Raw genomic sequence first — 23,106 nt, 5'->3', positions numbered from 1 at the left:
GCTCCTCACTGAGCAAGGAGCCCAATATGGGGCTCGATCCTGGGATCACGACCTGAGCCGAAGGCAGATGCTTAAACAACTGAGCCACCCAGGCACTCCCTTTTGCTATTATTCTTCAGATCCCACTCATTTTCAAAGTTTCTTAGGTCAGCATCCTTTCCCCCACCCCTTCAGTTGTTTTATACATTGGTAATACAGATTAGATTGCTTGTCATATTCTGCATTCTCTCCTGGGATCTCCTGATCTCCTCAATGATTTTTTAAATTTTGCATGCATTAAATTAACTCTATATGCTGTAAAATTCTATAGGTCTGGACAAGTACATAGCATTACATATCCACCATCTTACTATCATGCAGAATAGTTTTACCATGCTAAAAAAAAAAAGTCCCCTTTCCCCCCAACCTCTGGCAACTACTGATCTTACTATCTCTATTGTTTTGCCTTTTCCAGGATGTCCTATAATTACAATCATATAGTAGACTTTTCAGACTCACTTCTTTCTTCACTCATCAATATGTATTTAAGTTTCAGAACGCCTGTCTTTGGCTCAGGTCATGATCCCAAGGTCCTGGAATCAAGTCCTGCATCAGGCTTCCTGCTCAGCTGGGAGAATGCCTCTCCTTCTGCCTGCTGTTATCCCCTGCTTGTGCTCTCTTTCTTTCTCTCTCTGACAAATAAATAAATAAAATATTTTAAAAATATGCATTTAGGTTTCATTCATGTCTCTTTGTGGCTTGATTTCCCATTTTTTAAAAAGATTTTACTTATTTGAGAGACAGAGCATGAGTGGGGCGGGGCAGAGGGAGAGGGAGAAGCAGGCTCCCCACTGAACAGGGGGCTTAATCCCAGGACCTCAGGATCATGACCCGAGTTGAAGGCAGACACTTAACTGACTGAGCCACCCAGGCACCCCATTTTCCCTTTTCTTTTGATTGTTTTTTAAATTTGTACCATATTTCAGTTATATATATATGTATCAGAATTAGTTTATCCATTCACCCTTTAAAGAATCTCTTGGTTGCTTCCAGTTTTTGGTAATTATGAATAAAGTTGTTATAAACTGCTACATGCAGATTTTTGTATGGACCGCCAGTTGGGTAAATAGCTAGGAGTATGATTGTTGAATCTGATAGCAAGATTATGTTTTGCTTTGTAAGAAACTGCCAAACTATCTTCCCAAGTGACTGTCCTGTATTGCATTCCCACCAACAATGAATGGTAGTTCCTGTCGACCTGCATGCTCACCAGCATTTGGTGTTGTCAGTATTTTGAATTTTGATCATTCTTTCATTTATTTATTTATATTTTATTTTATTTATTATTTTTTTAGAGAAAGAGAGTGTGAGCACGTGGTGGGAGGAGGAGCAGAGGGAGAGGGAGAGAGAATCCCAAGCAAGCTCCATGCCCAGCAGAAAGTCCAGCATAGGGCTCAATCTCATGACCCTGAGATCATGACCTGAGCCAAAAACCAAGGGTGTAATGCTTAACCGACTAAGCCACCCAGGTGCCCCTTAGCAAAATTTTTAAAAATTTTATTTATTTATTCATGGGGCACCTGGGTGGCTCAGTGGGTTAAGCATCTGCTTTTGGCTTGGGGAATGACCCCAGAGTTCTGGGATCGAGTCCCGCATCAGGCTCTCTGCTCAGTGGAGAGTCTGCTTCTCCCTCTTACTCTGTCCCTCACCCCATCCAAGTCTGCTTCTCCCTCTGCTCCTTACCCCACATGTGCTCACTCTCTCTCAATAAATAAAATCTTTTTAAAATTTTATTTATTTATTTATTTAAGTAGGCTCCATGGTCAGTGTTGACCCAATGACACTTGGATTCATAACCCTGAGATTAAGACCTGAGCTGAGATCAAGAGTTGGATGCCCAACCAACTGAGCCACCCAGGTGCACCGATTTTTACTATTCTAGTAAGTGTGTAGTGGTATCATTGTTGTTTTAATTTGCAGTTTCCTAATGACATATGATGTGTAGCACCTTTTCATATGCTTATTTGCCACTTATATATCATCTTTGATGAGGTGTCTGTTCAGGTCTTTTGCCCATTTTTTGAATTGGGTTGCTTGTTTTCTTATTGTTGAGTTTTAAGGGTTTTTTGTATATATAACAGTTTTTTTTATCATATCTTTGGCAAATATTTTCTCACACTCAGTGGCTTGTCATTTTATTTTTTTTCGAGATTTTATTTATTTATTTGACAGAAAGAGTGCACAAGCAGGGGTAGTGGCAGGCAGAGGGAGAGGGAGAAGCAGGCTTTCTGCTGAGCAGGGACCCGGATGCAGGGCTCGACCCCAGGACCCTGGGATCATGACCTGAGCCAAAGGCGGATGCTTAACCGACTAAGCCACCCAGGCACCTTCTCATTTTTGACTGTGTCCTCAGCAGAGCAGTTTTTAATTTTAATGAAGCTTAGTTTATCAGTTATTATCAGTTATTTCTTTCACAGACCATGACTTTGATGTTGTATCTAAAAAGTCATAACCTGTTCTAGAAATTTTAAGTTTTGTAGCTTTGTGTCTTATGTTTATTTATTTTTATTTATTTATTTAAAGATTTTATTTATTTATTTGACACAGAGAGAGAGAGAGCAAAGCAGGGAGAGCGCAGGCAGAGGGAGAGGGAAAAACAGGCTCGCCAAGCAGGGAGCCCAATGCGGGGCTCGATCCCAAGACCCTGGGATCATGACCTGAGCTGAAGGCAGACACTTAATGACCAAGCCACCCAGTCACCCCTGTATCTTATGTTTAGTTCTCACTTTTTCATGAGAAGTATAAGGTATATGTCCAAATAGACTTTTTTTTTCTCACATATGGGCATCCGGTTCTTCCAGCACATTTGTTGGAATGACTATCCTTTCTCCATTGTCAATTTCCTTTGCTCCTTTGCCAAGATATCAGTGGAAAATTTTTGTGTGCCTCTATTTCTAGGGTCTCTATTCTGTTCCATTGGTCAACCCATTGATTCTTTCACCAGTTCTACACTATCTTGATTACCGTAGCTTTGTGTAAATCTTGAAATTAGGTAGTGTCAGTCCTCCAACTTTGCTCTTTTTCAGTATTTTGTTGATTATTCTAGGTCTTTTGCCTCTCCATATAAGCTTTAGAATCAGTTTATCAACATCCACAAAATAGCTTACTGGGATTTCGACTGGGGTCATTTGAATCTGTAGTCCATGTTGACATCTATGTCACCATGGCATCTTAACAACATTGAGTCTTCCAGTCCATGGACACAGAATATCTATTTACTTAGATCTTCTTTGATTTCTTTTATCAGAATTTTAGAGTTTTCTGCATATAGATCCTATACATTTTTTTTTAAGTAGGTTCCACACCCAAGGTGGGGCTTGTCCTCAAGACCCTGAGATCAAGAATTGCATGCTCCCCTGACTGAGCCAGTCGGGCGCCCCAATCCTATACATGTTTTGTTCAGTTTACTGCTCACATTGTTTTATCTCTGCCTTTTAGAATTCTTTGAGGCCTAGGTTTGAAGAACATGCTTAAACAGCTACCATTTCCTTCTGCCACGTACTGAGATGGTTTTCCAAGCCTGTTTCTTGTAGAATAGGACTGTAATACTGTACTTATAGGTTTCTCATTAGGATCAAATGAAGATGCTTGTGAAATGCGTGGAACAGTGGCTGGCATTCCATTTAGCTCTTATTAATGACTAACCATCAAAATCCAGGCAAGAATGCTACAGGGAAGCATTAAACGTCCACTTAGTGAATCTCCAATTTCTAAAGGTCTGGATTCCAGCTTAGTAAGAGAAAAGAGCCTTGCACATGACACAAGACTATTAAACTATCTTAATCCATGCAATGCTGGGACACAACAGACAGTCTTAGTAATCCCGTCTGACAGCCTTTCCTTATTTCCCCTGAACTTCCTCCATCCTCAAAGGCTGGTTGTCCTGACCAGGACCTCTGGAAGGAACACAGTGGATCCCTGCTGGTGGGTCCCAGGGGAATGTCTCAGACAGATCCTTGGAACTGTTTTGAATCTATAGGCTCCTCAATGGAGCAGAGCAACTGTGGGGGTCTGACCACACAAATGAAGAGGTTATTAAAGCAGCTGGCTAAAAGCTGGGTTAGGTGAAATGTAAACCAAGCAGTGCTTTAATAGGCTCAATGCATTGCAGGGCTGCGCGAGAGGGGTCAACTTCAGATTTGGACAGCAAAGTGGACCCAGAGTCCTGTTCCCTTGGAAACTACAAAGATAGGTGTGTAATGTTGGGTCCAGAAACTCCTGCCCTGAGGCTGCTTCTCTGTGTCCAAGTGACTTAGCTCCTCCAGGCATGTTTCTTTCTTAAGGATTATGATTTCATAACAGCAAATGTATGATTTGGGGGAGGGGGAGAAATCTCAGTTAAAAAGTAATAGTCACTCAAAGAACATGATTATTGGGGCACTTTACAGCTGTAACGTGACCTTGGGAAAAGTAATTTTCCTGTTAACATTGCAGCTGACCTCATCAGTACCTTTCTTGATGCATGGACAGGCAGACTTTCACTTCCTCATTCCAAGCTAATTTTCACACCTAAATAGAAATCCTGAACCAAACATTTTAGTCATCTTTCCTTTTTACTTTTCCTGACAGTATCACCTAAAACAGCCCAGCTTTGTCCCCAGTCATTCTCTTCCTGATAGCTGTGGGAATTGCACTTCTTCCCCGGTCACCACAGTACCTTTGAGTCCATGGGAATCAAAGGTGACCCTCCTGAAGGATGCTGCTTCTTCTCAGAGGCTGGGGAATGGTCACCTCCACCACGGTCACCTCCTCCAGGCAGCCCTCCTGGAGGCGGCAGGAACCAGAATCACTACATCTGCCACAGACAAAGGGTTGGGGGATCAAAGCAGTTGTGTCCTGGATCAAGGCAGCTCTATTGCACACAAATTGCAGAGACTCCCCTGGAGGTCTGAACCTGAGAATGCAGAAGTTGGGCTTCCAGCTGGCCTCCCTCATTCCCCAGAACCTCACCCCAATGGGCCATACCCAGCCTTCTTGCACCAGACAATCTAATTGTAACTTGTAAAGTACTTCTGTAAACAGATGTATATATCTGTATTTGTCAATGTGAAGAGCTTGACTTGTGGTAAATCAAGCACAAAACCAGATTATCTTCAAAGAATGAACATTGGCAATTAGCCACAATATGACTGCAATAAAAAAATCTCATTAGAGGAAATGATTAGAGGTGTTTTAAGATGATAAGATTTTCGCAGGTTGAGCTGGAAGGGAATTTAGAATGATCTTGTCCAGCCCTCTCATCTCACACAGTAGAAACTATTTGAAACTCAGGGAGGTTAAGTGACCTGGAGAAGGTCACACAGCACCGCCAGGCTTAACTCTTGGACCTGATTTTCCTGTGAGGTAAGGCAAAGGAGGAAGCCTTTGTTCTCTCTTCTCCTTACAGAGATATATGTATATATGTGTGCGTGTGTGTGTGTGTGCATATATATATATGTGTATATATATTATATATATATATATATATATATATATATTTTTTTTTTTTTTTAATTAAGATTACTTTTCTAGTCCTAACACGAAGCCTCGCTACCCAAGGCTTTGTGTCTCAAATGATTAAATCCTGTTCCTTGTTTTGTTTTGTCTGCGGGAGGCCTCCTGCTTTCTGGTTGGTTGAGAAAACTGGCCGGTCTGGTCCGGGTCCAGCCCCTCCCACCCCTAACGCTGGGCGGGCTCCGGAGGACAGCTGACACCAGCAGTCGCTCACGTGATCACCACAGCTCTCAGTTCCTCTCCTCGTCCCAGGCCGAGCTGGGCACTTCCAGGGACTCCCTCTGTTGGGGGGCACCAGGTAGGCCCCCCAGCCCTGCCTGTCCACCGCTGGAGCAGTGAGGGGGATACGATGCAGGCGCAGGTGGACAGGCTTGGGCAGATCAGATGTCAGACCCTCTGTGCCTGCCCAGCGCACTTTAGGCAGCGAGGACAGAATGTGGCTGGCCTCAAGAAGTCTCACACCATTCCTATTTGTCTTCCCCCACCCCCGCTCCCTACCTCCAGGAAAACGACTCTGCCCTTCCTTCCTCTGTTCTTTGGCCTTGCTTTTACCTCAGCTACAAATCTTTTCCGCTTTCTCTCTGCTGATTTAGCAGCATCCTGCTGGGGGCGTGGAGGGATTAATCAGTGACAGGAAGCTGCCTCTCTCAGAGCAGTGACGGCTGTGCAAGACCAGCCCTAGGAGTCTGTTGCGCTTCCCGCCCGCTGCTCACCCATCAGCTCCTGCCATGGGGCACCTTGGGGCCCTCCTTTTCCTGCTTGGGAGCCTGGGGGCTCTCGCTGATATCTGTGGTGAGTAATCAGATCTACCCTGTACCTCTTTCCTCCTGGGGCCTCAGTGGGGAGGTCTTGTCCAAACCTCTCATTATGTAGCTGGAGAAACTGAGGCTTGGATGTGTGGGAGGGTACGATTTCTCTGCCCCCTTGGGCTTCCACAGCAGCTCGGACTTAGGTGGACCTCAGTGTTTGACACACCGTGTTGAGATTAATTACAGTTGACCCTCAAACAACGTGGGTTAAGGCTGTTGGCCCTCCATGCAGTCCCAAATCCATGCATAATTTTTGACTCCGCAGAATTTAACTATTAATAGCCTATTGTTGAGTGGAAGCCTTACTAATAAGATAAACAATTAACACATATTTTATATGTTATATGTATTGTATACTGTATTCTTATGATAAAGTCAGCTAAAAAAAAGGAAAATGTTATTGAGGAAATCACAAGGAAAAGAAAATAGACTTGGGACACCTGCGTGGCTCAGTTGGTTAAGTGTCTGCCTTCAGCTCAGGTCATGATCAAGTCTGGGCTCCTCACCCTACTTGTGCTCTTTCTCTCTCTCTCAAATAAATAAAATCTTAAAAAAAAAAAAGAAAATACATTTAAAGTACTGTGCTGTATCAAGAAATATTCACATGTGAGTGGACCCGTGTAGTTGAAACACATGTTCAAGGGTCAACTCTATATGTCTAACAGCCCACCAGACGAAAATGCTCCCATTAATCCAGTCATTGTTAATTTACTCATTCATCATGCATTGACTGAGGCTCCTCTGAGCCAGTGCAGAGTTGGACTTTGGGGAGAGAACAAAGAGCAGACCGGTCCCATTCCTGTCATCCTAGTGCATCTGTTCTAGTAAAGGGGACAGACAAAAGAAGTCAAGAGGCTAATCGGTGCTGTATTTGGGGGCTGTGGGGAGTGCCAAAGTAAGCGAACCAGGCAGAGAGGTAGAGAGCTGGGGCCAGTGATTCAGGGAGAGAGTTCAGGGAAGGATTTCCAAGGACCAGGCGTGACAGGGGGATTAAGACCCAGAGGAATAAAAGGAGCTGACAAGAAAAGAAGTGGGGGGCATCCCAGGCAGAGGGAAGTGAGTATGCGGGCACCCTTAATGGAGACGAGATGAGTCTGAGAGAAGCATAGGTGGCAGGTCATGGCAAGGCATTTGTGTTATATTGCACACACAGGAGGCTGGCTGCTTGGATCTGTGTCCCAGTGTCCCCAGGGGCCTTTTGGGACCTCTTGGGACCCATCTGGGAGTCCGAACGCAGGCCTGGGGCTATTTGTGCACTGGAGATAGGCAGAAAGCAGAAGGCAGGCAGGGAAACCTCTGTGCTCTAGGGTTACCCACCTCTCTTCCCTCCTTGTATTCTGCCCACAGCCTTATGTGCAATATGCTTTCAGTCCTCGGGTCTCTTGTTATCTTTGGAGAAACCGAGAGGCAGGTTCAGTTATGTCCAGGTGACAGATGAGTCAGTCAAAGTTTGGAGGAGCCAGATGACCTGCCAAGGCACTCCAGCTTTCCAGGGCTTTGCTGGACTCAGTTCTCAGAACTTCAGGCCATGGTCTTCCCTGGGCACCAGGGGCTCTTGGTTCCTGTCCAGACAGTCCCCAGGGAGACCTGGGACCCAGTCCTCACCCTCACTGGGCGTGAATCATTCCGTAGTTGGCCCATAGACCCAACAAAAGCCCTGGACCAGGTTTGGGGGTGCAGCCCCCACAGCTGAGCCACTTAGCTGCCCAGGCCTCATTCCCTGCCTTCCTGCTTGGTGTGGTACGGGGGATCCCACAGCTCGAAATTTACCAGCTCAAAGCTCTGCGCAGTTGTGAAATTGACAAGGATGCTGCCCGAATGCTTGCCTAGGGTGGGCTCCTGTGTTTTCAAGTGTCAAGGCTAGTCAGCTGGCAGAGCTGTGTGGCCCTGTGAGCAAGAGGCTTCATGGGAGGGAGCTTGCCCTGGGCCACTTTTATGACTGAGGTGAATTCGCCTGGCTCCTTCCTTTTAAGGAGGCTGAATTGTGGTTATTAGCCTCTCTTTATAGCTCTGGCTCCTCTTGTTATCACTTCTAATCCCAGGGCTCACTCACCAGCTGGAGGGCAGAGCCTGGGGTCGGGGTGAGGCTCCCCTACCAGTATGAAGAAAAGGGAGAGGGAAAGAGAGGTAGAGAGGGACAGATGACCAGGACAGGCTGAAAGAGGTAGAGACTGAGACGGATCCAGACAGATGGGGGGAAATGCCTACAGAAATGGGAGGCAGCTCCAGAAAGGCACTGAGGAAGAGAATGGAAAGAAAAGAACCCCTGTCCCTGACCCCCACCCCCTCTGGCCCCTTCACAGGTAGCAATAGATACCTATGACTTTTGGGGGAAGCAGGCATAAGATGGTGGGTCCTGTGGGGTGCCTGGCTGGCTCAGTCCACAGAGCATGCCAACTCTAGACCAATGTGAGTTTGAACCTCACATTGGGCGTAGAGATTACTTACAGAAAAAGAGTGATGGTGGGACCCAGACTAAGAGGGATGGGCCTGTTATGAGAGGAACCCTGTGCCTTGCGCAGGTGAAGAGCTCTGGTGGCAGTTCCTGTGCTCAGTCTCCTGGGAGGGGCAGCCTGCCCAGCATCCTGGGACACTGCATAGCTGCAATGGAGGCAGCTGGAGCCCTGCAGATAACTGGGAGGCAGTAAATGGGGGAAAAGTCCAAAGTGCCTCCCAGGCCACCCACTGTCCTCAGGCTCCTTCCCTAAGGGAGGCAGGCTGGGTCAGCTGGGGCTGGGAATGCCCCCAAGGCTTCCCAGTATTTCAGCATTTCAGCGTTTTTGTGGTTCAGTTTCAGGCAAAACCCAAAGCACACAGAGAAATGGTTGCAAATGATAATGGCTTTCTACTGATTCACCCCTCAGTCTCAGGTCCTCTTCACCTAAGCAGATGTGGCAGGAAAAGCATTATTTTAAGATCTGCACAGAGGAAGCTCACCAGACAGCCCCAGTTAGCCATGGGCAGCCTACAGTGGTTTTTTTTTGTTTGTTTTTTGTTTGTTTGTTTTGGTTTTTTTGAAGATTTATTTATTTACTTTAGAGAGAGTGTGGGGAGGGGCAGAGGGAGAGGGAGAGAGAAAATCCTCAAGCAGACTCCCCACTGAGTGGGGACCCCCCCCACCCCGCGCCACGCGGGGCTTCATCCCAGGATCCTGAGATCATGACCTGAGCCGAAATCAAGAGTTGGCCACTTAACCAACTGAGCCACCCACACGCCCCAGCCAGCAGTGTTTTAAAATTGGGGGTGTGACATGTTCTGCGTGTGGGTTGCAGTCTTGGTAAATGGATTTGGCAGAGCATGGAAGAACAGGGGCTTTGCAGGCAGGCTCATCCTTGGCTCTATAGCCTGTGTAAGAGAAAACAGGACTTTGAACAGTTGTGCAAAGTGATGATGACAGTACCGATGCCACAGGGCTGGAGACCTGTGAGGACCAAGTGAGGTCGGGTGCAGTGCCTAGGGCACATCACAAGGCTTGGCCTCCACTGTCCGTTACTCCTGGTGGCAGAGTGGTTGTCTGGTACCAGCTTCCTCAGCCCTCAGCCCACCAGCTCTCCCCGGCCCATTCCAAGTGCTCTTTTGGGATACCTGCTTTCTCCTATTTACCTGCTGCCTTTCATTACAGCCATATTTTCCCATACAAGTAGGATGTGTGTTAGATGGAGACGGAGTAGAGATGTTTATTCCCTGGAGAAGGCTCTAGTTAGGTAAAAACAGTTCCTTGCTGGTGGCCTGGCTCTGCAACCTCACTTGGCCTGTTCTCTTTCCAAAGAAATACCAGAGGTGGATAGGAAGCTGGTGGAGAGGCTGGGCCAACGCCTCTTGCCCTGGATGGACTGGCTGTCCCTGGAGCACCTGAACCCCAGTATCTACGTGGGCCTCCGCCTCTCCAGCGTGCAGGCCGGGGCCAGGGAGGCCTTCTATCTGCACATCCTCAAGCTCAACTACCAGCAGAGCCTCCTGGGGTATCGCTGTTCGCTTTCTTCTCCTTTCCCCTTGTCCTGCTCTACCTCCTAAGAGAAAGGAGACCTGTGTTCTGGTTTGGGCTGCCACTGCTTTGTGGGAGACTTTGGGCAGGTTGTGTCTCCTTTGGCACTTTCTCCATCTGTAGAATGGGGTTGGCTTGACTAGGCTGGAGGCAGACATCACTGATCCATGACCACAACCTGCCCCCGCACCCCCGAGCCCAGAAACAGCATCTAGCGGCTTCTAACTCTGTGCTCCCTTTCCAGGGGGCATTAAGGGGAGGCCTGTTCTGAGGCTCAGTGTGGGAGTTTGAATGAGAGGTGAAGGATCGGGACCACCATGAAGCATCTCCTGCTTGGATTCCCCCTCAAGAAGCGGACAAAGGGCAGGGAGGGGGAGGAAAGGAAGACTGTATAGGCTAAGTATGATCAAAATGGTGGGGGCAAGCGTAGGTCACTTGGACGTCAGAGCCCCCAGAGCTTGTCCTGGAGTCCAATTTTTTATCTTTACGAAATATGTGTGGCATGCACCTTACACCATGCAGAGCTGACTCCATCTACTTTTGGTAGTTTTAGCAAAGTTTCTAATTGTTAGGATTCTTTTCACTTTATGATGTTGGTTGGGGGTGTCCCAACGCAGGCTTACCAGGGTGGCATTTTCTTACAGAAGGGTTGTTTACTGGCTTTGTCCTAGGCTTGCCATCAACGATGACAACAGTAACAACAAGGCTAAGCCCTCCATGGGCCAGTTGGCCCTCTACCTGCTGGCTCTCAGGGCTAACTGTGAGTTTGTTGGAGGCCACAAGGGGGATAGGCTGGTCTCACAGCTGAAGCGGTTCCTGGAGGACGAGAAGAGGGCCATTGGTGAGAGGACATGGTCTGCCAAGTGTGTGTGGGGGGCCTCATCAGATCACATTCTCTAAGGAAGCATCTAAGTCAGAACTTTGGGTTTTTTCCCCCAGGCCTCTTTCCCACCCTCCACTCTGCCTGTCTCACTATCCACCTAGAGGCTTGGGCCTGCTGCAGTCGCCATCCTTGATCAAGCCTTTCCTGTACCCCACATGCGCTCTGTTGGCAAGTTCTTCTCAGCCACCACAACTGAACTGACTGTCTACCTCTGGGACAACTGCATGGCCTCCATACTGCTTACACTTCAGCCTCTCTCTGCTAACTGTCCTGATGCCTGATTCGACCCAGTACATGACAGCCAGGGCAAGCATTTTAAATATAAATTTGATCTTGTTAGCCCTGCTCAGACCCTGCACAGGCTGCTCACTGCTGTGTCCACGGCCCCTCAGGCCCATCTGCCCCTTTCTCCTCCTCAGGACCTGCTGGCCCACTCCCTGGGCACCCACGCACCTGCCTTTCTGGCTCTGGCCATGTGATTTCTCAACTTGCAGATCAGGGTCTTCATATATGTTCTCTCTGTCTGGAAGGCTTCCTTCCCCTTCTAGCTTACTCCGGCTCCACCTTAGCTCCTCCCCACCCTGACCTCCCCAGCATCACTGCCTTTTAGAGGATCCTGCCCTGATCCCCCAGCTCTTCCAAGACCTCTGCTGTATGGCCCCAGAGACCTCGGTCCACATTTCAGTTTTAATCATGTTGTTGTGGCCGCAGGTTGTTGGAGGGCTGGCCGGTCGCCACTGGCTCGGTCACCACTCTGAGCACAGCAGCCGACACAGAGTGGATTCTCAGCAGGAATGGGTTGAGGGACTGAAGGAATGGAGGATCCCATGACCCAGAGGAGGGTGTCGGGAAGTGTGGGCAGTGGGGTCCCATGTGCTGACTAGGCTGATTGCTGGGAGGAGGCAGAGAGGGAACCCCTCAGGCCTGGCATGAAGCCCCTGCCCCATGGTCTTCTCCCTCCCAGGGCCCCATCACAAGGGCCACCCCCACACCAGCTACTACCAGTATGGCCTGGGCATCCTGGCCCTGTGTGTCCACCAGAAGCGGCTCCATGACAGCGTGGTGGGCAGGCTCCTGTATGCCGTGGAACACAGCCATCATCTCCGCCACGGCCACCTCTCTGTGGGTGAGTGAGCGAGGCCCTGCTAAAGCCAGGCTGGCACTCCACCAGTCCCCAGCCCCAGCTGAAGGCCTCTTCCCCCTGCCCCATGCTCACCTTTCCTCGGGCCCCTCCTTATGAGTCCCTTAGGAGTGAAATGGCGAGGGCTCACATGTGTGTGTGTGTGGGGGGTACGGTGGCCGTGAGCCAGTGTTGGAGCGGGCCTGGGACCCTGACCCCAGCTCTGTCACGCACTTATTGTAGGCCACCCTGGGCAAGTCGGCTGGCCTTTCTGGTTCAGCTTCTCCTGTAAAATAACCTCCCAGCAGTATCTTGATAGAAGATGCCTTATAGGGGCGCCTGGGTGGCACAGCGGTTAAGCGTCTGCCTTCGGCTCAGGGCGTGATCCCGGCGTTATGGGATCGAGCCCCACATCAGGCTCCTCTGCTATGAGCCTGCTTCTTCCTCTCCCACTCCCCTTGTGTTCCCTCTCTCACTGGCTGTCTCTCTCTCTGTCAAATAAATAAATAAAATCTTTAAAAAAAAAAAAAAAAGAAGATGCCTTATAAGTCAAAGGCTTATCATGGTGCCTGCCATGGAGAAAGTTCTGGATACATAGCTATGATCTGGTCGTCACATGAACTGGGAAGCCTGAGACCTGGTTTCTGGAACTGCTGCCTCACTGTGTTACCTTGGGCCTCCAGTGCCCTTTCTTGTCATTGTGATTCAGGGTCTCTTGTCAGTCTGGCATTCTGTGAGTGAGTGTGTGTGCCTCGCATAGGGTGGGGGTAGTGAAGGGAGGAAGTGCCCCAGAGAGAAGGCAGCAGGGAGCTTGCTCTGCCTGAGGCTTGTAGAAAAAACACTGTGGACCCAGTAAATCACCTCGGGGCAGGGACTGGGGAGCTTCAGAGCATCCAGGGCCCAGGCAGCTTCCTGGGCCTATGAAATCAGATCACCTGGGGGTGGACCCAGCCATTGGTTTGTTCCAGACTTCCCTGGTGATTCCAAAGTACAGGCAGGTTTGGGAATGAGCAGTGTGGGATAAAGTCCTCTTGGGCCTCCCTCCTCTTGGTCCTTTCCCTAACCTGTAACACCTAAACAGTACACAGGGGTAGGGTGACCAACCATTCTTATTTGCCTGGAACTAAGGGACTTCCCAGGACACCAGACTTACAGTGGCCAAAGCAGGGAAGTTATGGACAAACTGGGCTGAGTTGGTCCCCCTCACTGGTGAAAACTTTCTAAAATGCTAATGTGGCCATGCCCCTTCTTCAAGCCTCTGGTGGCAGCCCATTGCCCCAGAGCTGTGCCTAGACTGACTCCGATTGGCTCTGTCCCTTGCAGACACAGTGGCCATGGCGGGCTTGGCCTTCACCTGTCTGGAGCACTCCAACCTCAACCCCAATCAGAGACACCGGATCACCGTGGCCATTAGGACAGCACGAGAGAAGATCCTGAAGGCCCAGACCCCCGAGGGCCACTTTGGGAATGTCTATAGCACCCCTCTGGCTCTGCAGGTAGGAAAGAGAGCTTGGGGCCATAGTCCTCCCCGGTGTTCGGTGGGCGGTGGCCTGGAAGACCTGGCTCCTCCATCCCAGCTGACCCACCTTCTCCTCTTCCCCATTCTGTTACCAGTTACTGATGAACTCCTTCATGCCTGGAGCGAAGCTGGGCACGGCATGCCTCAAGGCAAGGGCTGCTCTGTTGGCCAGTATGCAGGATGGGGCCTTCAAGAACGTTCTCATAATTTCCCAGCTGCTGCCTGTCCTGAATGGCAAGAGCTATGTAGATCTCATCTCCCCAGACTGCGAGGCACCAAGAGGTAGCTGGGCCTTTCAATGGGAGCCCTGTTCTTTTCAGTCTGCAGAGTCCTCCCTGAAGTCTGCAAGTCCCAGGGAAGGGAGGTTGCCTGGTCCAGATTTGCAAAGTCAACAGGGGTTTGCAGGTCCATGTGGGACGCACTGGCAGCGAAGATGCAGTCATAGCTTCCAGAAAGTCGCAGTGTGGGTAGAGAGATACCAAAGAGAGAGCTCTGGGTGGGCCATGAGTCTGCTGCCCCTTGCACGGTACCCAGTCCAGAAATGTTCGAATGGATGAATGGGGAGAGACACATTTTGGGTAGTGCTGATACATCCTAATGAGTCCCAATTAGCAGCTGGAATCAGGGCTTCATCTGGGAGAAGGACTTGAGTCGGCGAGTGAGATTTGCCAGTGGAGAAGAGCAGTAGCAAGGGCAGGGCAGAGAGGGGGCAGCAGGAATGAAGGTGCCGAGGTGTTTTACACCTTTTAGGCTGAAATTGGGGGGAAGGGTCTTACTAGAGAATAGGGTCTGGGAGAACGAGCTAGAGTTGCAGGCAGGAGAATGAAAAGGAGGGGAGACCCTCAGAGGTAATGGGGGCAGAAGTGATATGAGCAGATGCATGTTCGAGAAAGAGCCCTTTGGGGTGCTATGTGGCAGATAGGTGGGAAGGGGGTACTGGAAGCAAAAAAAAAACCAGTGAGGGGCCCAACCTTGGGCAGCCAGGGGACATGGGGGTTAAAGACATATCAGCTGGTGGTGATGCTGGCTGAGACGGGCCACATATCTTCGAGGGAAGAAGGGACTAACACCTGGCCCCCTGCCCTCACACCAGCTACCTCTTCCTCTCTTCCTGGCACAGTCCTGTTGCAGCCAGCTCTGGAAACTGTTTCACAGACCCAAGAGCTCATCAGTGTCATGCTGAAGGTCCCCAGTGTCTTGCCACCATACAGACACCCCATCTCTGTCTCTGCTGGGTCCTCCTTGGAAGATGTCCTTAAGAAGGCCCAGGAGCTCGCAGGATTCACGTGAGACCCTCGCCTCCCAGTCCTCACCCCACCTGACCCCACATCCCTGATATAGGACATGACTGGGATGGGGATGGAAGGGGAGGTTCCCCTGGGAGAGTTGCCAGGCCAGGCTCTGCTTCCCCCTTCTCCACTCCTGAATGGCCTGGGCTGTAGTGGAAACAGACAGCTGTGGGCCAGCATTGTCAATGGCTCTGAGAACATGTTCTGGGGGCAGAGCATCCACGTTGGTTACCAGCTCCACCACTCCTCCACTAGGACCCGGAACCAGTTATTTACCTGCAACCCAGTGAGAGCACCAGCCGGGCCGTGCTCCTCGCAGGGCCCGTGCAGGGAGTCCAGGAACTAGCGCACAAATAGGACGTGGCCCCCCGCACTTAGTAAGCTCAATACAGGTTAGCTTTTGTAAGAGAGTTATTATCCTCAGATGATCTTGGCCTCATCCCTGTGATGAAGTACCATGGGCAAGTCCTCTGTAGAATGTGGAGGTTGGGCAACATCCTTAAACTTGCCTCTCACCCTGACGAGATTCGACACGTCTGGGGCCAAGCATTTCTGGAGCGCTGCTCTCTGTCCAGCCTTGTCTGTGCCTAAATAACATGGATGGGATTCTTGTGTTACCAGTGGGGAATCTGAACCAGAGGACTTGAGTGCCTTCCACCGGGTCGCCCCGACCCCAGATGTCTCTTCTAGAAAGAAATGCCTCAGTTTGAGAGGGCCCCGATTTCTGTGCCTACCTGGGGTTCCCAAAGGACGGCACCCTGCAGTCAGGGAGGGCCCACAGCAGGTGCCTCGCAGCTGTCCGTCCCAGGGAATTTCAGGCCAGAGATGTACAAAGAATAAAATTTCTCCCAGACCCCAGGTTATTTCTGTTATACTATGACTTAGATGTGTACTATTATGTTTACTATTAAAAGCCCCTTCTCTTTCTGGCTCCAGACCTCTCTAAACCCTAAACAACTTTGCAAATTAGATATGAAGTGTAAAAAGAATAACATTCAAATAAGGACTGTTTGCTGAGAAGCAGGTGTACTTGGCCAGACATGGGATGAGCCTGACGCTCTCAGCTGCTTGGACCTGAGCTGCTGTCAAGCCTGAGTTTGTCCAGGCAGCTGTGACGTCATAGGCCCTTCCCTGGCTCCGAACACTCCATTCACTACTAAGCCCACCTCAGTTCTCTTCCCAGTCGCCTGCTGTGCGTACAGCATCACTTACGGGGGCCCACACAGCCCCAGACGGCCACACACACTGAGCACCTTGGCAGGCTGCCGTCCAGCAGACACTGAGAGTACGCAGAGCCTGCTGGCGTTCGTGTCTGAGTAATGTCATCAAAATGAAAAAATAGAACTTCCCGTTCTAATTCAGAACTCCGGGACCTCTGAGAAGACATCAGGGATACTAATCAGGGAAACCGTTCTGTCAGTGGAAGTGGGTACCTGAACCGGGTGCAGAGGCCAGGCAGGAAGGTTATGTCTGGAGGCACATGAGTGCCCGGCAGAGAAAGCTGGACTGCAGAAAGATCCAGGGAGAAAGAGGAGAGAGAGAGAAACACGTGCTCCCAGCAGCCACATGGATCCACAGAGTTAGGGAATGACAGGGCAGAGGGGGCTGCTCCATGACACCCCCTCAAACAACAGTTTCCCTTTGACGAAGTCACCCTGAGTGGTTTTGTCTCTTAAAACTATACAAACCCTCCCTCTCTAAGACAGAAACATTGATGAGCCTTTTGGAGAGAGGAAGAACATGACCCATGGACCTTTAAGAGGATCCCTCTGGCAGCCGTGTCCACGTGGTTTGGAGAAACGCACGATTGGAAACAAGGAACTCAGGGAGGGGTTGGTGTGAATAAGGAGTCTCTTGGTTGCAAAGGCCGGAAACCCAACCCCAACCCTCTCTGGAGCATGGGGTGTATAGAATCAAAGAGAAGACTGAGCCACCGAGCCCCAAGAAGAGGGGAGTGCCATGGAGCCACAGAAACTTCCAGAAGCAGAGACCCACTGCCACCACCAGGTGTCTCCATCTTCTGCTCCTCAGCCCTGCAATGTCAGCTCCCGGAGAGGGGGCAGCTGCTGAGCCAGTCATGTAATAGGTGCCCCTTCCTGTAGGCCATGGTCCTGGTCAGTGCAGAGGGATGGAGTCCCCTGACTGGGCAGTGTCGGGGTGGCAGAGGAGGGGCGGAGGTGAGGCCCGTGGCCTGGAAAGGATTTGGCTAGTGCCGGCCCTGAGGGAAAAGCCAGGACTTCCCTGGTGGGGGTACTTCTGCCTCTGCCCTCGGTTCAGTGGAAGCAAAAGTCACCTCTTCTCTCTCTGCCTCTCTCTTTGGTAGGTATGCTACACAGAACTCCTTGTCAGGCCCGTACCTGACCTCCGTGATGGGGAAAGAAGCTGGGGCACGTGAGTTCTGGCAGCTCCTCCGAGCCCCTAACACCCCACTGCTACAAGGTGAGTCTGGTGGCTGGCCGCCTCTGGAGATCTCCCCCAGCCGGCCTTGTTGCTGTGAGGCTTCCCCGGCTCCCCTCGGCTTTCCCCTGAACCTTTCTGGGCCTCAGCCTCAGATAATCACTGACGCTCAAGTTGGCATCTAAGTTATTGAACTGAACGCTTAAGAATTTTTATGTAAGTTATTGTGGCAACTCTAGGAAATCAGATAGGCAAAAAAGAGGAAAATTAAAATCACCTATCATTTGCTCCCCAGAAATTGCTTCTTTTAACTGTTGGTGTCTTTTCTTCCAGCTAATTTTTTAAATATGTGAGTTTTTTCAGAAAATGCTCTGTAGCAATGCTGTCTGACTGAAACTAAATGTGAGGCACGTGTAATTCTAAATTTTCTAGATGGTGACACTAATATTATTGATATATTTTATTTAACCAAATATACAAAATATTATTATTCCGAGATATAATCAGTGTGAAATTACGAATGACATTTTTGCCTGCTTTTTTTGTTCTACGACCTCAAATGCACAATAGCTGTATGTGGCTAATGTGAGCGTACTGGGTGGTGCAGCTCTGTATACTGTTTTGCAACTTTTTTAAAAGAAATTCTCTTTTTAAAAAAAAGAAACATTTTATTTTATTTATTTATTTTTTAAAGTAAGCTCTGTGCCCATTGTGGGACTCGAACTCACGACCGTGAGATCAAGAGTGGCCTGCTCTACCAGCTGAGCTGGCCAGGTGCCCACAGCTTATTTTTTTCATTCTTAACGTATGTTAAGACATCTTTCTATGTTGTTACATGTAGATCTTCCCCTTCCTCTGAGATAGCCATGTAGAATATATTACTCACAAGGGTGTTTGGGGCTGCAAGTAACAGGAAACACACTGCAAACTAGCTTCCATTGTATGACGTCTGTTGGCTTGAGTGACCAGGGTCAAGAGGGAATGAGGACTTCAGGGCTGGTGTAACCTGGGCTCTAGCCCTGCTCCCCTGTGACTCCACACTCCTCTTTTTGTTGGCTTCCTCACCCTTCTTGTGTCTTCCCAGGGTAGCTCCCTTTTAAAACTTTGCCCCAAGCAGACAGAGGTGGAATTGGGACAAAGGCACATTCCTGGACTCATCCCTGTCATTAGGAGAGGTCCCAGGTTCTGCACTCACCATCGGCTGGAGAACAAGGATTGCCACACAACTGGCATGGGCCAGTCAGGGCCTGCCTTGGCCTGGGTGCTGCAGTGGGGCGTGGAGTGAGATGGGAAGGCGGCAGCTTCTCGATTCCTGCTAGATGTTTAGGGTTAAAGCCCTCCTACACCTCAGGCTGTCATGAGTTTCCTTGTGCATCAGCCCAGTCACCAGACAGACTCTGAAGGGTCATCTGTCCCTACTCTTGCTACCTGGAGCTTCTCTTGGGCACCTGTCCTGTGCCGGGCATTGGGCCAAGTTCTTTCCAGGGTATGGGCCTTTCTGAGGGAGCCCAAGAAAAAGGATTCTCCTTCTCTGCCTGCTTCTGAACAGATTGAGAAGTAAAACAAAGAGGGGGCAGGCGGAGACCCCAGATCTGGCCTCTGTTAATGAGAAAGCTGGGCTGGAGGGGGTAGTCTGGGGCAGGAGCCCGATGGCCTCAATCATGAGGCAGATGGGGATCGTTGCGTCCTCCACCTCCCACCCCCTCTGCCCCTGGTCCAGCAGGAAGCCCACTCCCATGGGGAAAAAGGAGCACCTGGTTGTTGATATCATCATTGCCCTCATTTCAGAAATGGGAATGCCAGCACTCATAAATGTGGAGTAACTTGCCCAGAGTCACACCGCTGATGAGTGCAGAGCTGGGGCTTGACCCCAGGTGCCATGCTGGAGCCTTGACCATCTCCAGTGAGTGGAGGCCGGCTCCAGCAGACTTGACTCGTGGCCTTGGTTCTCCCTCCAGACCACACTGAGCAAGTCCCCTTCCTGATGGCCCCTCAGGGGGCCCTGAAGACAGTGACCCTGCCCATCAGGTTTTGTCAAAGGTCTCTGGTTCCTTTCACCCCATGTTGGTTATCCAGAATGCTGTCCTGGGCCCCCTCCCTGGGCGCTCCCCCACTGTAAAATGAGCCTGTGGACCTCAGGAGCCCTGAGGTCACAGCTGATTTCAGTTTCCAGACTGGCTCTGGACAGCTCCCACTTTCCCACCGCCAAGCCCTGAGTGGATCTCATAGACCCTGGCCTCAGGGTGCTTGTCCCTAAGAAGAGGTGGAGGGGGGTGGGATTCTTTGCCCTGCTAACCCCCTGCTCAACCTGTTTTTGCAGGTATTGCTGACTATGCCCCCAAGGATGGAGAAACCATTGAGCTGAGGCTGGTTAGCTGGTAGCCTCTGGGCTCACCCACCCCAGCAGCCTGGCCCACCCCCTGGGCCTCCGCCTTCCCTTCAAACATCGCTGTAACAGACGCATGCCCAACCCGGCTGCTACCTCATGTGTACTTGGAGCAGTGTCCCCTGGATTACCCAGCTACCGCCCTTGCAAAGGTCCTCAGCCACCATCCACCCTGATCAGGGAACCACGCACCTTCCCGGGGAGGGCTGTCTGCTCGAGTCTGGCCCCGCCTGGCCACACAGGCATCCCTTGAAGGCCACTCATAGTCTGAAGGGTCTAAAGCATCTCAGACTCCTCAACACAAGAAGTCACCGGCCATTGGTGTTGTGAGTACTGCCCCCTCTGGGACTGGGGTCCTGCAAGGAGACCTCTGTGACCCAGGGGCTGTGTCCCTGACCCCAGCTCCCTACTCTGGCCTTCAGGGCAGTGGCCCCGGTGCTGGCCTTGGCAGAGGGGCTGGTGGGGGCTCTGCAGAGCCACTTGAAGCCTGCCGCTGAAATGATTAAAGTGTTGATTGTGCCACTGCCCCCGGCGTCCTGATGCCTCAAGCTCATGACTGAGTACAGGGGGGCTGGAGGACAGAAGGAGGAGCTTCCCCTGGGGCAGCAGAGGAAGGTGCAGGGGGGGCATTCTCCGGGGGGGCTGGGAGGGAGCGATGCTGGTGGTGTCAACGCTGATTACATTTAGGGAACATATCCTTGCTAGACGCTTTCTCAACTCTGAGGTTGTGGATATTTTTGTTCTCATCCTTACTCTGCAGATAAGGAAATTGCCACTCAACAAGGGCGTGTGACTCAACCACAATGTCAGGCAGGGGACATGGCTGAGGAGACACAGGCCTGGCCTGGAGTGGCCTTCTGGCTCTTCCACTCAAACACTGAAAATTGGGGAGCTTCCATGGATGTTGGGGTTACATGGCAGAACCCAAATGCAACTGGAGGTTCAGAAGCCTAGAGCTTTTTTTTTCTCCCAACACACAGGGTACCACCCCAGGCCTCAGGGGCCAGGGGCCAGGGACCTTGCCTGTTAGTGGGAGGGCCCTGAACTCTGCGCTGACCAATGGGAAGTGGGGTTCAGGCCAGGGAGGCACCCCACGTGCCCCACCTCACTGAAGGGGGGGCCCTCTGATAGATAGCCTGTTACATAGATGCCTCTTCCTAGAGCTCCAGTTTCAAATATTTGGGGTCTGGGCAGGGAGGGGAAGTAGGTGATTTAAAAAACTCTTTTTTTTTTTTTTTTAAGATTTTATTTATTTGACAGAGAGCAAGAGAGGGAACACAAACAGGGGTAGTGGGAGAGGGAGAAGCAGGTTTCCTGCCAGTCAGGAAGCAGGATATAGGGCTTGATCCCAGGACCCTGGGATCATGACCTGAGCTGAAGGCAGATGCTTAATGACTGAGCCACCCAGGCACCCCTAAAAAATTCTTACATTGAAACAAACATCAGAGTATCAGAAAGCCACACTAAGATGCCACCTGTTTTGAAGGTGAACTGCCTGTGCCAGGAACCCCAGAGGGCTAGTTCACTTGTCCTTCCTTGGTCACCATCAGAGGCGCTTCTCAGGGGATTCAGAAGCTGCTCTATGTCTGTGGTTCTTTTACAGTCCTGCCAAAGAAGGGTGGAGGCTCAGAGAGGTCTGAGGCTTGCCTCAGGTCACAGAGCCTCCAGGAGCCTGGAGGTGGCAGAGCCCAGATCCTCCCACATGGACCCCAACCCCCAGGTACTTGCCATTGCATTACCCGGCTGTCTCCTCACCTGCTGGCCGAGAGACACCAAGTGAGGAAGCCACAGCCCCCCTCCCTACCCCCCCAGAGAGGAGACTGGCAGTGAAAGGTCTCAGGCCAGGCTCGGGAACTACAGGGATGCCCCTGCACTTGGCTTTCGAGAGTGCACGAACTGGATGTGATCTACCCTCCAAAAGGAGTATTTTAGTTGGGGTATGTTTGGCTCTGAGGAGCAGGAAACTGCTGAATCCTACTCAAATAAAAGGATATTTACTGCAAAAAACCCAGCTCACCAAACTCAGGGGCAGCCAGGGATGGTAGGGAAACAAGTTGGGGCTCAAATTTCCATCACCTCCACAATGCTCACTAATCTCTCTGTGTCTTTCCCCTGTCAGCTCCTTCTGAGTGGGGCCCCAGCAGTGACTCTGTCACTTTCCAGTTCAATTCCCCAGCCCCATCTCACTTCCTCAGCCTATGTCCCAAAGCCTACAGAGGGGGTCTGCCCAGCCCAGCCCGCCTGTGGATCCTGGGCCAGGTGTCTAGTCTGGCACAATCTGCTGGGACCCTGAGAAGGGGTGTGGGTGAGAGCACAGCGTGTCTGGTGCAGGGCCCCATAGTGAGCGATACATAGAGGCCCTCCCTGGGGACTGGGGACCAGGTTTGTGTCTAGCTTGCATTTAGATCTATACACCTCCAGACAGACCACTTCCCCTCTCTCACAGCTGAGGATGGCGCCTGGGTTTGCTTAGCATGTTCATGCCTGTGAGCTCATCATGTCACAGATAGAGAAACTGAGGCCCTAGCAGTGAAATGATTTATCTAGGGACATGCAGTGATGAGAGGTCTGTCCCACAGCCTCTGCAGCCCCAGTTGCTAGAAATGGGTTCTTCTGCTTCTGATGACTCCCAGAGTCCCTCCCTGGATCACCTACTTCCAGATCGGGGCCCCAAAGAGCAGCAATCGGACCTGAGGGATTTGGGAGTCTGTGGGCAAAGGCAGGCTGCTCTGGGCTGCTTTGAGCTTTTGCATGGACCCCAAGGACAGTGAAGGAGCCCCCTGCTCCCATTTTTGCAGAAGGGAAAATCCTATGGAGAGTCTTGCTGTCTACAAGTCAAGGCAGGTTAAAAACTGGGGCTTTGGACCCAGACAGACCTAGCCTGAATCCTCCGCCAGCACTTGGGCTGCTCAACTCCTGCTTTGAGTTGTGAGCTCAGCCTCTCCCTTTCCCCCACCGCAGTGTGGTCAGCTGTCTCCATTGCATCATGGCCCACTCAGGCCTCATCTTGAAAAATCCTCTAACCCACCGGTTATCAGGCAGGGCAGGCAGGAGCTGCTTTGTGGCAGTCTTGGAGGTGTTGTAAACACTTCCGACCACTAGGGTGTTTACTAGTTTTTAAATTATTATTATTTTTAATTAAAGGAAACTTCCTGGAAAACTGACAAAATCTCAAAAAGAATGTAA

General features: G+C 50.6%; 1 protein-coding gene across 3 annotated transcripts; it reads left to right on the top strand.

Annotated features, from left to right (window-relative positions):
• The first annotated feature begins 5,722 nt into the window (after positions 1 to 5,722).
• On the top strand, positions 5,723 to 20,447 carry TCN2 (transcobalamin 2). Of its 3 annotated transcripts, none has more exons than XM_011220173.3 (10): positions 5,723 to 5,830; positions 6,126 to 6,324; positions 10,111 to 10,303; positions 10,998 to 11,167; positions 12,174 to 12,335; positions 13,653 to 13,825; positions 13,944 to 14,130; positions 14,969 to 15,134; positions 17,461 to 17,576; positions 19,855 to 20,447. In XM_011220173.3, exons 2-10 carry the CDS (start codon positions 6,261 to 6,263, stop codon positions 19,914 to 19,916), a joined length of 1,293 nt encoding a protein of 430 aa, XP_011218475.1. In that variant the 5' UTR covers positions 5,723 to 5,830; positions 6,126 to 6,260; the 3' UTR covers positions 19,917 to 20,447. The 3 variants fall into 3 exon arrangements, with proteins under 3 accessions (XP_011218475.1, XP_019651219.1, XP_034494412.1); XM_019795660.2 differs by having other exon boundaries at positions 5,725 to 5,830; positions 6,129 to 6,324; XM_034638521.1 differs by lacking the exon at positions 5,723 to 5,830 and having other exon boundaries at positions 5,878 to 6,324.
• The last annotated feature ends 2,659 nt before the right edge of the window (positions 20,448 to 23,106 follow it).

Source organism: Ailuropoda melanoleuca, chromosome 12, assembly GCF_002007445.2.
Source record: "Ailuropoda melanoleuca isolate Jingjing chromosome 12, ASM200744v2, whole genome shotgun sequence".
Lineage (NCBI taxonomy): Eukaryota > Metazoa > Chordata > Mammalia > Carnivora > Ursidae > Ailuropoda > Ailuropoda melanoleuca.
Note: the sequence above shows the minus strand (reverse complement) of the source record. Positions and strands in the feature narration are given on the sequence as shown.